Source organism: Cygnus atratus, chromosome 15 (genome assembly GCF_013377495.2).
Source record: "Cygnus atratus isolate AKBS03 ecotype Queensland, Australia chromosome 15, CAtr_DNAZoo_HiC_assembly, whole genome shotgun sequence".
Classification (NCBI taxonomy): domain Eukaryota; kingdom Metazoa; phylum Chordata; class Aves; order Anseriformes; family Anatidae; genus Cygnus; species Cygnus atratus.
The window spans coordinates 9,301,201-9,315,011 of NC_066376.1; the positions used below are offsets into that span (position 1 = coordinate 9,301,201).

The 13,811-nt window shown below is 43.8% G+C and overlaps 1 protein-coding gene across 4 annotated transcripts in view; it reads right to left on the bottom strand.

The window, feature by feature from the left end:
* Positions 1-13,811, bottom strand: part of XYLT1 (xylosyltransferase 1) — a 185,402-nt gene that overhangs the window by 82,643 nt on the left and 88,948 nt on the right. For all 4 annotated transcript variants that reach the window (XM_035548728.2, XM_035548730.2, XM_035548729.2 and 1 more), the window contains exon 2: positions 10,870-11,395. In XM_035548728.2, coding sequence (XP_035404621.1) covers positions 10,870-11,395 — 526 coding nt within the window. The remainder of the gene's footprint in view (positions 1-10,869; positions 11,396-13,811) is intronic.

Consider the following 13,811-nt stretch of genomic DNA (forward strand, 5'->3'; position numbering starts at 1 on the left):
AATGAACAACGAACCAGCAAAAACAGACAGCTCCTGACAAGAAGTCTCTTCTGTTCTGTGTCATTTTACTGCCACCTGAAACACAGGTACATAAAGCTATCAGCAATCAAAACAGCAGTAGTCAACCCATATGTTCCAGACCGCTGTGTAAGGAGTGGAGACTTAACAAGGAGACTTTGGAAAACCCGCCCACAATTCATGAAACAAAGTTCAAAAATGTCTTTTTTTTTTTTTTTTAATGTTACAGGGGGAAAACAAATATTGGAGCAGGTTTTAGTAACTCAAGAAAGACCTTGTTTAAATGAGGTCATCAAAGCTAGTGCAATGTACATCAGCTAAACCTCATTCTAATATTTCGTGGGAATCTTGGGTTTGTCTTCACCTCCTGGCAGGAAATGGTAGAATTATGCAAAAATATACATCAGCACCATGAAGCCCGCCTCTGCTGTGGCCTGGCAAACCCAGTGCATGTTACACAGAAGTCTCATTCCCAATTAATCTCAGCAGCTGCCTCAGCTCTCATTAGCTATATGCTTACGCTGGCAAAGTGGGCAACTTAGCCGGGCTTGGTTCCCCTGACCAGCTCTCCCTTTGTAAGGGAGTATTACTTACCATGCTCTTGAACAAGAGAGCAAAGAACAAGACCTCTTCTCAGAATAACTTTGGGCCAGATCTTCAAAGATCTTCAGAGACTTACAGAAACATAATGACTGAAATTCTTTCAGAGCAGCTATACCTAGATCCCATGCAAAAGAGAAAGTACAAATGGGTAAAACACATATTGCAGCAAATTCCTCTTTTAAAATTCCCTTTTCCTGCCTGCTATTCAGTGAATTACCCAGAGTGAATCACAGCCCACAAAGAGGTGGAGAACATGGTTCTGTTTAGTCATGCTACCGTCAAGCTCAACAATATTATGCAGCACAGCAATACACAACATACACAGCAGCTTTCAGTCTAAAAGTGGGTGAGAATACTCCACTGCATGGTAATATCCACTGGCTGGAAACCTCAATTTCCAATTAAAAGCACAGATGAGTAAGCAGCTAGTGCTTCAGCTGTGATTTACAGCTAGTCACAAAGAAAGGTGCTTTCTCACTGGCAAAGGGTTTCTCTAACAAGTCCTAATGAGTTTTACAAATGAATCAAGACTTCAACAAAACAATTCATCCTTAGTTTGGGCAAGAAGGTCGCCACAAAACAGAAGCAATCACCTTGCAACAAAGACAATGATACAAGCAATTATACTCTAGTCAGATTGAGGGCTGCCTTGTAGTGAGGTTTCTGACGAGATTTGTAGAAAAAGAGCATTTTAACAGCTTTGTTTTGTGGTGTTCTCTGACCAGAGTGTTGCAGATGACCATGCCTGAAGGACACCTGGCCATCAAAGTAAGCAAATGCCCTGAGGAATTAGCAAGAAAGTGGAAAATGAGCTCTACAGATGAGCTTCTCCTTAGAGCTGATGCTCATAAAGATGACCTGGTATCTTTTTATCCTAAAAATTTCCTGTTCAAGCTTACAAAGCCGGCCCCAAAACCACCAGCATCACAGGGGTCAGAGGGAGTCTTGCAAGAATCTTCATTTGCCATGGGAGTGGTTCCTTTGGGAACAAAGTGAGATTGAGATACTGGTGTCTAAATACAAGCTTTTGATTCATGAGGACAAAGGCTTTTTTTCCCTGAACTCCTGACCTAACTCAAATGCAGCATCCATAATGCCTTTAATAAAAATGTGCAAGCTGAACTATTTGCTGAATTCCACTGGCTGTGAAGAACAAGACAGTCCCTCCAAAACACGGCCATAAAGAGACCCAATACACAGGCAGTAGTGACGGACAGGAAAGCTGAGCCCTGGTCTGAACCCAATTTCATGTGCTGACCGACCAGCGTAATACGCACCGTCCACTGAGAACCTACACGTGCCCACTTCTCCTCTGTCTAGACAAAAGATGTCTTTAAGAGGCAGGAGGCCCTTTCTTTAAGCCTTTTAACTCCCATACAGGTTGCAGCAGCAGAGGGGAAGGTGGTGTGGCTGGCCACTGTGGCCCTGGAGGGTGGCCAGCCCTCCTGGCCGCGCTGCCTGCAGCAGGCTTTGTGTTATCACCCGAGCGGCACTATGGAAAAGGGTCTGTTTCAAAGCGAACAAGCCATTCAGTCCTGCAGAACAAATCCTATGAATTTCCCAATCTTAAAGCACATACAATCTCTATTCAAATTATTTTCCGAAAACCACAGAGCCTGAGTTAATAAATAATGATTTTCCTGGAGTATAATTCTGCTTAAAGCTCCCACCGTTCTCACGGTGACATCCGCTGATAGAAGACTGACAGGTAACCATCCACCACAAAATCTGGCTGTTGTGATCTGGCTTCAGTGAGCTCTAGGAGAAGGGACAGAAAAATTCCTTGACCTCCCTGGAGGTTGGTGAGAAAACTGGATAAGAAAAATGATGGCATTTTGCCATTTTGTGAGCAGGGCCAGGACTTTAAAACCAAGATCTTGCCAGGAACAATTTGTTAGTAAAACTGTAAATAGAATACTTCAGAGTTTCATGTGCATTAAAGAAGATACTAGGAGGCAGGAAGACTCTGTTCTTCCTTACAAAGGTGCCAATCAGGAATGACTTCTTCGACACAACTACATGTTAAATCAGTAACACAGCATGGATATTGAAAAAGAGAGAGTGGGGGAATCAGGGCTATTCACTTCTAACAAGCTCTCAAACTACCAAAACAAGCATTTATTTGGGAGACTAAATATACATTGAGCAATTTCAAAATCTTATCTGAGGTTGCTCTGCTAAAAATCCTTGTCATTCATTTTTCTATACAAGTCATGATTACCCAGGGAAAAAAAGACTGATGTTTTAAAACTACCTTCTGTGTAAGAAATACTTGCAACAGAAACAACTAAACTATGGTTTTGAGTCTTAAAATGGCATTAACATCCCATAAGATTGGCTTCATGCCTAGACTGCAGGCATTTTAATTCAAAGTAGATCCCTTCCACAACTCTTTTTCATTTCCAAGGAAAGACATTGCAAAACAGCCACTAGTCTCATAAGGCCCAGCAACTCCCCAAATACATCAAATACATGTACCCTTTAGAAAGTGTGCCTAAAACAGGGTAGATCCTCTTTAACTACGTACCTAGTCCTGCAACAAACTCCGTAAATAGTTAAGGCATCTATTTCAAGAAGCCACAAAGCAGGAAAATTCTTTGCCCCAGCTCAGGAGGAGAAAATTAAATGTCAAGGTTTTTCCCCCCAATTATTTTAAAAGTAGTGCAGTTAATACCACTGACTTCAAACCAAGCTGTGGCTGCCTCGAGCCACAGCTAGCGTGGGATTTCTGGGACACAGCACTTCCCTCCCCTCAAAATAATAGCTCATCAGTTGTGGATTCCTGTGAAAACCCAGTATTGCTTTCCCATGCTTAGAGATGTGTGATGGTTAGAAAGGCGGAGCTGAATTTGTAGCGATCTCCTTCTGTCCATGGTGACACTTCAGACTTAACACAAGAAGCAAATCTGAAAGTCACTGTTGCCTCTTTACATTTAGCGCAGAGCAGTGATACTCCAGCACAGTTTTGTTATGGTTGTGAAGTCAGATTAGGGATTGCTCATACAACCTTAATTCAAGCTTGATTCAGTACTGCTGTGCTTTACACTGCACACAGCTCCCTGCTTAGCTCTGAATAAAAACAAGAGAGTGTTACCTCTTAAGCATCTGTCCACTAAAATCACTGCAATGAGCCCACTTCAGAGGCCCAGCACTTATTTCACGCTAAAATAAACACGACTGCTAGTATGGCTGAAGTTTTCTTACACAAACAGTATTTTTATATTATTTCTATTTTTTTTCTTCTTTTAAACCCTGCCGCTCACACCCTTGCACCAACAACTTTCTCTGGCTGCAGTTGTACTCAACTCTCCCCGCACCACTCCATCCCCATGTGCTGCAGGATCACAGGGGAGCATTAGCCATCGCTCAAGTACTTTCTTTTCATCCCTGTACAAACGCAGTAATCTTTATCAAAATACTCACTAAGCTCCTGCTGCCCTCGTGCTCATTTCCCAGGAGGCGTGGAGCTAGGACACACTTAGTCAGTATCCGCTCCCACACTTGCCCACACTCCCCCTTTAATGCTCCATAAAATGATAGCATTTTCCAAAACAGTGGTTTGGTGAGAACTAGGGCTGCTGGCCATAAATTTTTCAGCCTTTCTGTCCTCCATTCCTTGTGCTGTGCATTGTTCTCAGCACTTCCTTAAGATGCCATTTGTCAAGATGTTTGTCCTCAGGTTTGCTGCCCTGGCGTTGCCAGAGACAAACTCTGCAGCTGGCAGGTCCACTGGTGTCAGGACAGCAGGAGCACTGTGTGGAAAGCCACAGGAACCTCATTCTGGTTTTATTCTCCGACTTGTAAACTTGCTGATGGTCCTCACAGTAGTTGTCTGTATTTAAACAAAAGGATTAACTGCACAGACACCCACCGCAGCTACCCGTGTTTTCTCCTCACTGAATTTGTTCTCCTGAAGCAAAAGCTGGAGCTACACAAGACAGTGTTCAGGATGGCCTTATTTTTGCAAGAAGAATCCCTTAGCAATGCAATATGCCAAGCACACCCATCCCATAGAAACACCATTCCCCTGTCCTCCAACAGGATGCAGGAAGGTGGCAAAACAACATCACCCTGTTCTGGGATGCTGCAAGAACATCTCTAGCAATTTCATCTCCCTTATAAAACGTGCGCAGACCTTTCTTCTGCAAAGAAAGCTGTCCGGTTTCTGACTCACTGGCCAGATCCAGTTTCTGAGGCTAAATCATTCTCTTGGCCCTCTCCCCCAGGAACAGCTCATATGAGAGCAGGGGGAAGCGTTTTGGCAGCTCTTGCATCAAGGTTGTGTCATCATTCCCTTCAAACCACCAAAGCACCCCAGTCCTACAACAAAAACACAGCCCTACGTTGTGATGCCTGCCTGCAAATCCAGTCCAGTGGCGGCAGCTGATGTGCACTTTGGGTCCTAGCATTTACATGCCTTTTGGCCCTTACAGGATATACTCCAGCCCCCTTCCATATGATGAGGTAGAGTCCATCCTCAGGCAAAATAATCAAGTATCTTTCCTTTACTCGGTCACATTCCAATTTTCTGTCAAAACTTGCACACATGGCCATAAAAAAGTTAATCTGAGAATCCCTAGCACTGCACATTACTGCAGAGATCTTGTTTTTCTCTTTCAGTGTCACTGCTTCACCGATTTTAGTATGGTTGGTTCTGTTTCACACGTCTAAGGGGAGAAGGGAGGCACACCACATTTCATAAAGCCACTTTGCCTAAAATACAGGTACTGAATCTTGAAACTGCCTTTCATAATGAAAGAAGTGCTGGAAACATGGTTTCCAGAAGAGAACACAATCTCTGTACACACTGTAATTACATCTTGGCGTTCTGCAGAGTAACGGCGTATGGCTTAAATGCTATTAATTGTGAGCAGTTTTGTTCCACAGGATGTTGTTCGCTGATAACTACTCAATTAGGGTTATTTTGCAATTAGTCTGCTCACAGTAAATTTATTGCAACCGGAGTCATCTGTGGTGCAGCAAATTAAAATGCTGTCTGGGCTGCATGTGCAGTGGCTCTTACATGCTTCTTAAATCGTGTATTGCTCATCACAGTAACTCTGTCACACTAATGGGTTAGAGGTACAGGAAAGCAGCAGCAGCCAGTGTCATTGGGAATCCTGAAACCAGGAGAGAAATACAAACGTGGGGTCCAATAGTCTTTAGATCAAACCCAGTGAGTCCAAAAATACATGCCAGAGTTGTGAAAGCTAAACAGAGGCACACATTTCCATGTTTCTGTGGGCTTACCCATGCATATGGAGCAGGGGAAAATTTGCTTAGATACAGCTCCCGTTCTTTTAAAATTATACTGAGGATTCTCCCATTTCTGGGCCTTGAAGAACTGCTCTGCTCCACCCTGTATTTGGCATCTGAAAGGCTTATTCTCTCTCTTCCTGCAAATCAACCTCCTTCTGCTGAGTGCTTTGAAGTATTCAGCTACAAACATTACAGCCATGCACACTGCTATTACCTGTGCATATTACGCAGTAAACAGAGCTCGAGAGGCCTTTTCTCGCAGTTTGAAAACCAAAAGAAGGCTGTTTTCTCTAAAATGAAATGGAAAATGTTCTCCCCGGCAGCCTGTGAGAAACTGAAGTCTCTTGCCTCCATGTGACAGAACAGCGTTATCAAGAAGAAAGCCGGGAGAAAGCAGTCTGATCTGCAAAGAGCTTTCAGTGCTCATGAATGATGTGGAATCAGGGTATCTCGATTATTTTTCTACTTTACTTATGAGTTGGGCTTACACCATAGGGATGAAGGTAGCAGAAAACCTGTTTGATATATAAACTAAGAGAAGAGAACAGAAGAGCCAAGGGGAAATAAATTGTGCTCCCTTGAGGCTCTCTGCTTCCTCAGGACTCTTCTTTTGCCAGAACTACATTTTTGAAAACACCCCTCAAAAAAACAAAAAAAGTTATGTATTTTTGGTCTATATAGGGCCAAAGATCTGGGTCAAGCATTAAGCCAGATGGGTAATTAATGATAAGGATGAGGCCAGAGCCTCCCCTGGGGATACAGCAGCCCGGAGAAGCTGGCTCAGAGGAGGACTGAGGCAGATACCGGTTGGCACCATGCCCGATGACTCGCAGACCCGGTGCCAAGGACTAATGAGGAGTTGTGCTGGGTATCCAAAAAACTTGCAGGTCAAGGATTCAGAGCTGCCATGATCCATGTGGGAGTGAAAAACAAAGAATTCAGGAACTGAATCCAGCCAGCAGGCCCAAAGTTGGGCTTTTTTTCACTGCAGAAGAAAGAGCTGCAAGTAGAAAGATCTGCCTGTGGACAACATGTTGCTGATTTTCATATCACATCTGAGAAGAAGTGACCTCCCCAGAAGGATGTCTCTCTGTACCCTGTCCATGATCTGCACAGTACTGGATTTGTCCTCTCCTCATCTAACCTTGCGCTGGACCTACTTTTCCCCCTTACCTTCACTGACTGCATTTCCCCTCAAAACACACTTCTAAAAACTCCAAACACCAAGACTGACTTGCAAGCTGCCAGTAGCCCTGGTCTGAGCTTCGGATAAGGCAGCACCTAAAGCCTCTGACACCGACTCCCTGGTCTGTAGCATTTGTGCCCTGTTCTCAGGACCAGTTTGTTGGCAAACACTTGCTGAGGTGCTCAGCAAGTCAGGCACTGGTGAAGTTCCCATGTCCTGTTGTGCTGCAGAACACCGCCAACTCCTGCAACGTCCTCAGAGGGACTGCAGCCCATCCGCTCCTGTCCTCATGGAAACAACAAACACTGCATTTCAGACAGACAGCCAACGTGATACCGCTGGCTTTCTTTTACCTTTCTTTTATACGCTGAGGATGGTTACATTCAACTTTTGTTGCCTCTTGCCTTTGGAAATAAAATACTTAAGGAAAAGATCTTGTAAGATCCTGCTCCCATTGATAACCACTCAAGTGAATGTATCGCTGAACATTTATGACAAGCCAGCCGGATGGAGTCATGGCTGTGATTGATAGCTACACTTAGCGACTTGTGGTTTTGATCAGCTAAGACAGGATCCAAGGGGATTAAATGCTGGATGACATCTCAATGGAAACTGTAGCAATGAGAACACATTTATACATTGGGATAACGGATGAATGTGCTTCTCCAATACATAAATATTTTAACTTTACTGCTCTGCTGAAAACGGACAGGAAATCTTTTTTCAAACCAAAAGGAATAGCACTTGCATGCTAAGTACAAAGACTCAGAGTGCCTGGATGTCTGACTTGCTGACAAAAAACATAGAGCTTTCTTGATGCATAAATTAGCAAGACCTCTATATACAACTCCCCCTACAATCCTGACAACGTGGTGTCTTATATTCCCAGAACTTGATGGCCAGTGCTCCACAAACATCTCTTAATGAAGTTCAGCTCCTCTGCGGCATACCTGGAATTGAAGAAGACACTTTTGACGAGGGACGGAGCCAGTCTGTGGGTGCACAATAGCAGCATTTACATTCTGCAGTGGGGAGGAAAGACCTGAGACCATGACGCACTTAAGCTCAGGCTGTGGATCTTTAACAGGGCTGCAAAATTTAATGGACCTACCAAGTCGTATCATAAAATGGGGCAAGACTGATGGCTGAACTGGGACCTATCCTGCAAAGTGCTCTAATGCCTACTGGTAGGCACTGGGCACCTTCTATTTTGGGGTTCCTACATGTCTGCCTTAATAGCCCTGCATTCAGACAAGTGTCTGGATCTCCTCCATAGTTCTGATGTCTCAGTCTGCTTGTGCATTGCCACCTCCTGCATATCAGCTCGTGTCCCATGCAATATGCTGCTGCTTTATCTCTTCCCCACAGCAAAGCTCCCAAGCTTGCTCCAGAGCAACCCTATATGTAACACAGGATGTACAGAATTTTCTGCCAAGGAAAGCTGGCTGTTGAAGCAGTAAACTTCAGCTGTCAGCATGGGCAGCAAGAAATAACCTTGAGGCAAAGAAAAGTCAACATTTTCCACAAGGATCCATCTGGCTAAGTAAAGACATCACCAAAGTATTCTTTCTAAACTAGTACCACTGCCTAAAATAAAAACTGAAATGAAACTCTGGCACTGCTAACCTGAAAAACTGTAGCCACAGTCTTTTTACACTTAGTATTTTAATGTGGTATATCCCCATAACTTGTAAGCTATTAATAAATTCACATGTATTTTAAAAGAAAACCATATTGCACAACAACCCCATCTCTCTAATCATGTATGTATCTCCCAGTTTTCCAGGACCTTTTATTATGTTTTATTACAAAGGAAGCATATATACCAATATACAATGCACATATGTGCTGAAATGCTTCATGCGTAAAAGGTGACCTCCCCATTCTCGGTTTCTCGGTTCCAAGACCATGTTATTACCTTGATGGCAGGACATATGAAATAAATTCTGTACTTAAAAAAGAAGCAATGAGTATTTCCTGAGAAGCTTTTTTTTTTTTTTTTTTTAAGAATGGTAGTTGTTTAAACCTGCTGCAAAGTCACCCTGAGAAAGATTACCAGGTAGGTGATGGAATCATAGGTGTGTGCAAAAAAAACCCTGCATACAGCTGCAACACGTGCCCACATTAATGACAATACAACTTCCAGCTCACTCCAGGATATCACTTGCATGTGTATATGTGACACATTTACCCTATATAAGGCATATAGCATTGGTGACATTTTATCCTTGATCCCACAAAGTGTAGGACAGTGTCTGCAAGGTGCTGAGCCCCATCAGGTTTCTCACAGACCAGAGCTGAACCTGCTGTCATTAGACAAGAGGGAAGGACACCAAGGACAGGCTTGTCACAGTGGATTTCACCAGCAGTACCCAGATGGGACCTTAGGGGCACCTGGGCGTAACTCACTGATGCTCAGACTCTCACTAATGGCTGATTGTTTATTTTCGCTTTGACTTATTCTGCCTTCCCTCTCTCTCCCTGCTTCCCACTGAACACCAAGTCTTCTACCTGCTCCATTAATTCTTTCTCTCAAATTGGCCCACAGCGTAAAGATTTTGAATACCACCACGATAAGAAAGGAACAAAAACACCAAAAGAGACATGGAAAAAAAGAAACACAACACAACACAAAAACCTCACAACAAAATAGTCACGGGGGGTGGGAAATGGGGTGCTGACACTGGTCACCATGGTAATATGCAGCATCTAAATTAAAAGCTTAAGCTTCTTGCTAGAGAAATGCTCATTTGGAAACACCCTCCGGGACACCTCCTTTTTTCCCAATGTACTTAAGAGGGAGTTTAGCCTCCTAATTTAGGCAAGAGCACCATCACCCCCCTGCTCCCCACCATGTTGAATCTACCCAATAGCACTCACTGCTGTGAGATGGTGCAATAAACAGGTAAGCCACGAGGGTTAGAGGATGCAAGGAAATATTCCTAACGAAAGAAACTAAACACCCTCTAAAAAAAGCACTTTACTAAATGGGAAGCTGACAGCTAGATAAACGACAGCACATGAAGCATTCTTCCTGAAAAGTAGGAACAGATCATCTCACACATACAAATCAAAAGCAGGCAGAGAGATACCTGGTGTATCTGGCTGCACAGAGAAACCATAAGCAGCAAATCAAAGCCTGACTCTGGCAACACGTGGCACCTGACTTTCTACAGCAGTAATTTGTGAAATTACTTTTGCTGATCAAAGAATATTAAAAACAGAAGTAAGCCACAAAGCTGGATTTTTTTCGTACTAAAAAATAAAAAAGGTTATTTTACTTCTTACAATTATCTGTTACCAAAATGCTTAGTGGCTCTGGTTATTAGCTGGACTCCACTGTAGAAACATTAAAAATGGCCATATAGCCCCAACACCAGTATTCCCATTTACTGGCTAGCAGAAGACACTGGAATTCACCATGGTTCTCTGATCCCCACAAAGCAGGCAACTCTTGTGCAGTTTAATAAGACATGCACCTCGACTATGCTTCTCTACATTCATAGATTAAGAACAAAAAGAAGCAGAAGCAGCAGCTGAACACCCAGATCACGTACTGCAATAAAAACACGGCGTAAGAAAAGTGAAAAGAAATTCAGTAAGAATCTACCAAGGATCTTGTAATACGCATGTAACTCCCTGCTTAAAACATCCACAGACTCTCCCTCGCTTCACAGGCTAGGAAAGTACATTAGACATTTCTGCAATAAAGTCAGTTTTTGTTATCAGGAAGCCATTTCAATTATATACAATCCTTCCCCTGAGATACTGCTTTATTTCTCCTTCACCTCCCACCAACTTACCCTCCAGCGCACAGAAACGTGTCACCTTCTCCGGCATCAGCTTCCCGTGCTTGTGCTGGCAGTATACCTCTGCGATCTCCTGTCGGCACTGCTTCGACTTAGCCCGGGACATGGCTGAGATTGCCTCTTTGCCCGTTACCTCGCACTTTGGCGGCTGGTCGTATCGCACTTCAGGGGAGCTGTTTCCGCTTTTTGTGAGATGATGCTGCCTGGGAGGCCTCTGCATGTCCTTCAGGTTGCTGTTGCTGCTGTTGTTTTTCCCAGGCTGATCGCCCAATTGCACCACCTCATTGGAGCTCTTTTCCAGCAGTGAGTTCTCCTTCACTTTCTCCTCTTCCAGTTTCTTTCTCAGATGCTCCTTTTGCTTGCTTAGGGGTTTTTTCACCAGCTCAGACTGGTGTTTTTGTCTCTGAGTCCTGGGAGCAAAGTTACTGTTATCAATGTTTTCAAAGTCCTTGGGGACTGAATTTTCATTATTGCTGTCCGTTCGCGTTTTCTCTTTCGGTCGGTGGGAAAAATAGCCATCCTATAAATGGGGAAAAAAAATTACACTCTCTTACTAAAACAGTCACATCAGAAGCATAGCCAGCATTTCATGCATGAAAACTTAAAATCAGTTACTATCCAACATACTGAAAATGACCAACATCATGTTAGGGTTCATAAAGGAAAATGGAGGCTGAGAAAGTCACCTGAGCTGCCAAAGGCAATGCAGACAACCACACCATCACCCCCTTCGCCACCGAGCCTGAGACCAACCTCATTTCGGATGGAGCAGGTTTGTGAGCAGTTGGTAACTGGAGAACGGTAAAACAGAGGCACTTCTGTGGCCTACCTGAACCCCCCATGGGCTGCACCACTTTGTGCTGCAAGTTTCTGTGGACAGGGGGGACAATGGGTGTCCCACAGGCCAGGCCATATGCCTGTGTGGCCTGCTGTGCCCGCAGGTGGAGGGAGGGGATCCCTCCCCTCTGCTCAGTGTTGGCGAGGCTGCACCTGCAGTCCTGTGTCCTGTGCTGTGTGGGTGTCAGAGCCCTGCACAGGTTGCCCACAGAGGCTGCGGAGTCTCCTCCTTGGAGATCTCCAAAAGCCGCCTGGACACGGGCCTGGGCCCCCTGCTTGGGGTGGCCCTGCTGGGGCAGGAATTGGACCAGATGGCCCTAAAGACGAGCTTGGAGCCAGGCAGGCAAACTGTATGGCTGTATAAATGCTAACCCTGGAGAAGGGACGTGTGGGACAACAGAGGGGGTGTAGGCACTATGTCCTCCAGCTGCAGCAGAGAATGAGGAGGGCTCAGGCAGAAGCGTGCCCCCTTCAGCAGCACTTCAGGCATGGGCAGCCTTTGCCACCCTTTGTGCTGGCTTGAGCTGATCGTATTCTCATGAGGATCAGACAGGCATGAAAGAAAACCTCAGCAAAAGGGTTGAACTGATTATCAGAATGCACAAGGAACAGTAAAACGTTTGACTTCTCCCAAACGCTGGTGAGATCCGGCTACACGGCTCCCTTCAGACCTTTGCAAACACTCTTCTGGCACGCAACCAACAAATTGAATGAAGACATTAACAGGAGAAAGAGATCATAAGACAGAAAAGAAATAGGAGGACTATCCCAGGGATCCTTGAGAGAACAGAGAACACGACAATCTGTTCTAGAAGACATGAAAGTCTAGACCAAGAAGCACTTATCCATGTAAACGAACATAAAACAGGAGCCTGTCTGATAGCCAGCAGCAGGTGAGGTTGAGCTGCTTGGCTCCAACCACAGAAACGTGTCCTCAGCTACCAGGGGACAGAGTTTTAGACCCAAATATCTACACTTACTAAAGTGTTCAACAGCAGATGAAACAAAGTGGGAATTGTTACTAAAAAATCTGAAGGCAGGGTAATAAATATTGGTAAGACCTTTTTCTGTTCAGTTTTCTTTCCACTCCTGATAGACGTAATAACCAAAGTTCAGAGGTTGCCAAATGACAGCATCAGCTAACGATGACGGATGGGAGTTATTCTTAGCACCTGTGAACCACATTTCATATCCCAAACATTTTACCAACATTACCTAATTGTTTCTCCCACCTCTTCTGTGAGAAGCCATTTAACAGTCAGATTATACAGACAAAGGAGGCTGAGATAATGACTTGTCCAAGGTCACGCAGTGAGCCAGTATCGCTTTGATCTCTACAACTCAGCAATGAGAAATGTTTGAATAGTTTATTCATTAAGATGTGTTTTTGTGAGTGACTGAAGTGATGCTCTCACCAAGAATATCTCAGCTTGCAAGTAGCTTTAGCTATCACACATGGTATGCAGAGGCTTTAAAAAAATATCAGACAAAATATTTTTTTTTGGAAAAAGTGCATCTTTCCGAAAAAATGTATGTTTCTAATTCTTAAGGGCAAAAAGTACATATAAAATCAAATTCTTTTCTGTCTTTTTATAAAGCAGAGAAAGTGTGTTTTTTTAATCTCAGTAAGAGAAAACAGAAACACACAAAAAAAGTTTCAAGACAGCACTTGATCCCACGAATGATCAAACAAAAAGAAAACATACTTATCCTATATCTCCAATATATCTTCAAAGAAAAAGACCCCTGAACCCAGCAGCAAACTGCAAATAGAGCAAGACAAATGTGAAGTTTATTAACATCGTTAAAACATCTCTACCAAGGTGCCGCTGAGTAATGGGCTGACACTTCAGATGTTTGATAGCTGTCATGTTTCCTGTGTCGTTCAGCCAACTTGGAAACCTCAGGTTAGTGATGCTAGTGGTACATTTTGACTTGCTTTAATTTAATGCACTCACAGCAACATCTTGCATTTGTATACATGAAATAGCTCTGAAAATTTAACTGTTCTGCAGTTATGTTTCCTCTAAGCTGCTGCTGGAACTCACCTTTATTTCTCATTGAATACTTAAACGCAAGATGCCCCGCACTGCTGCCCA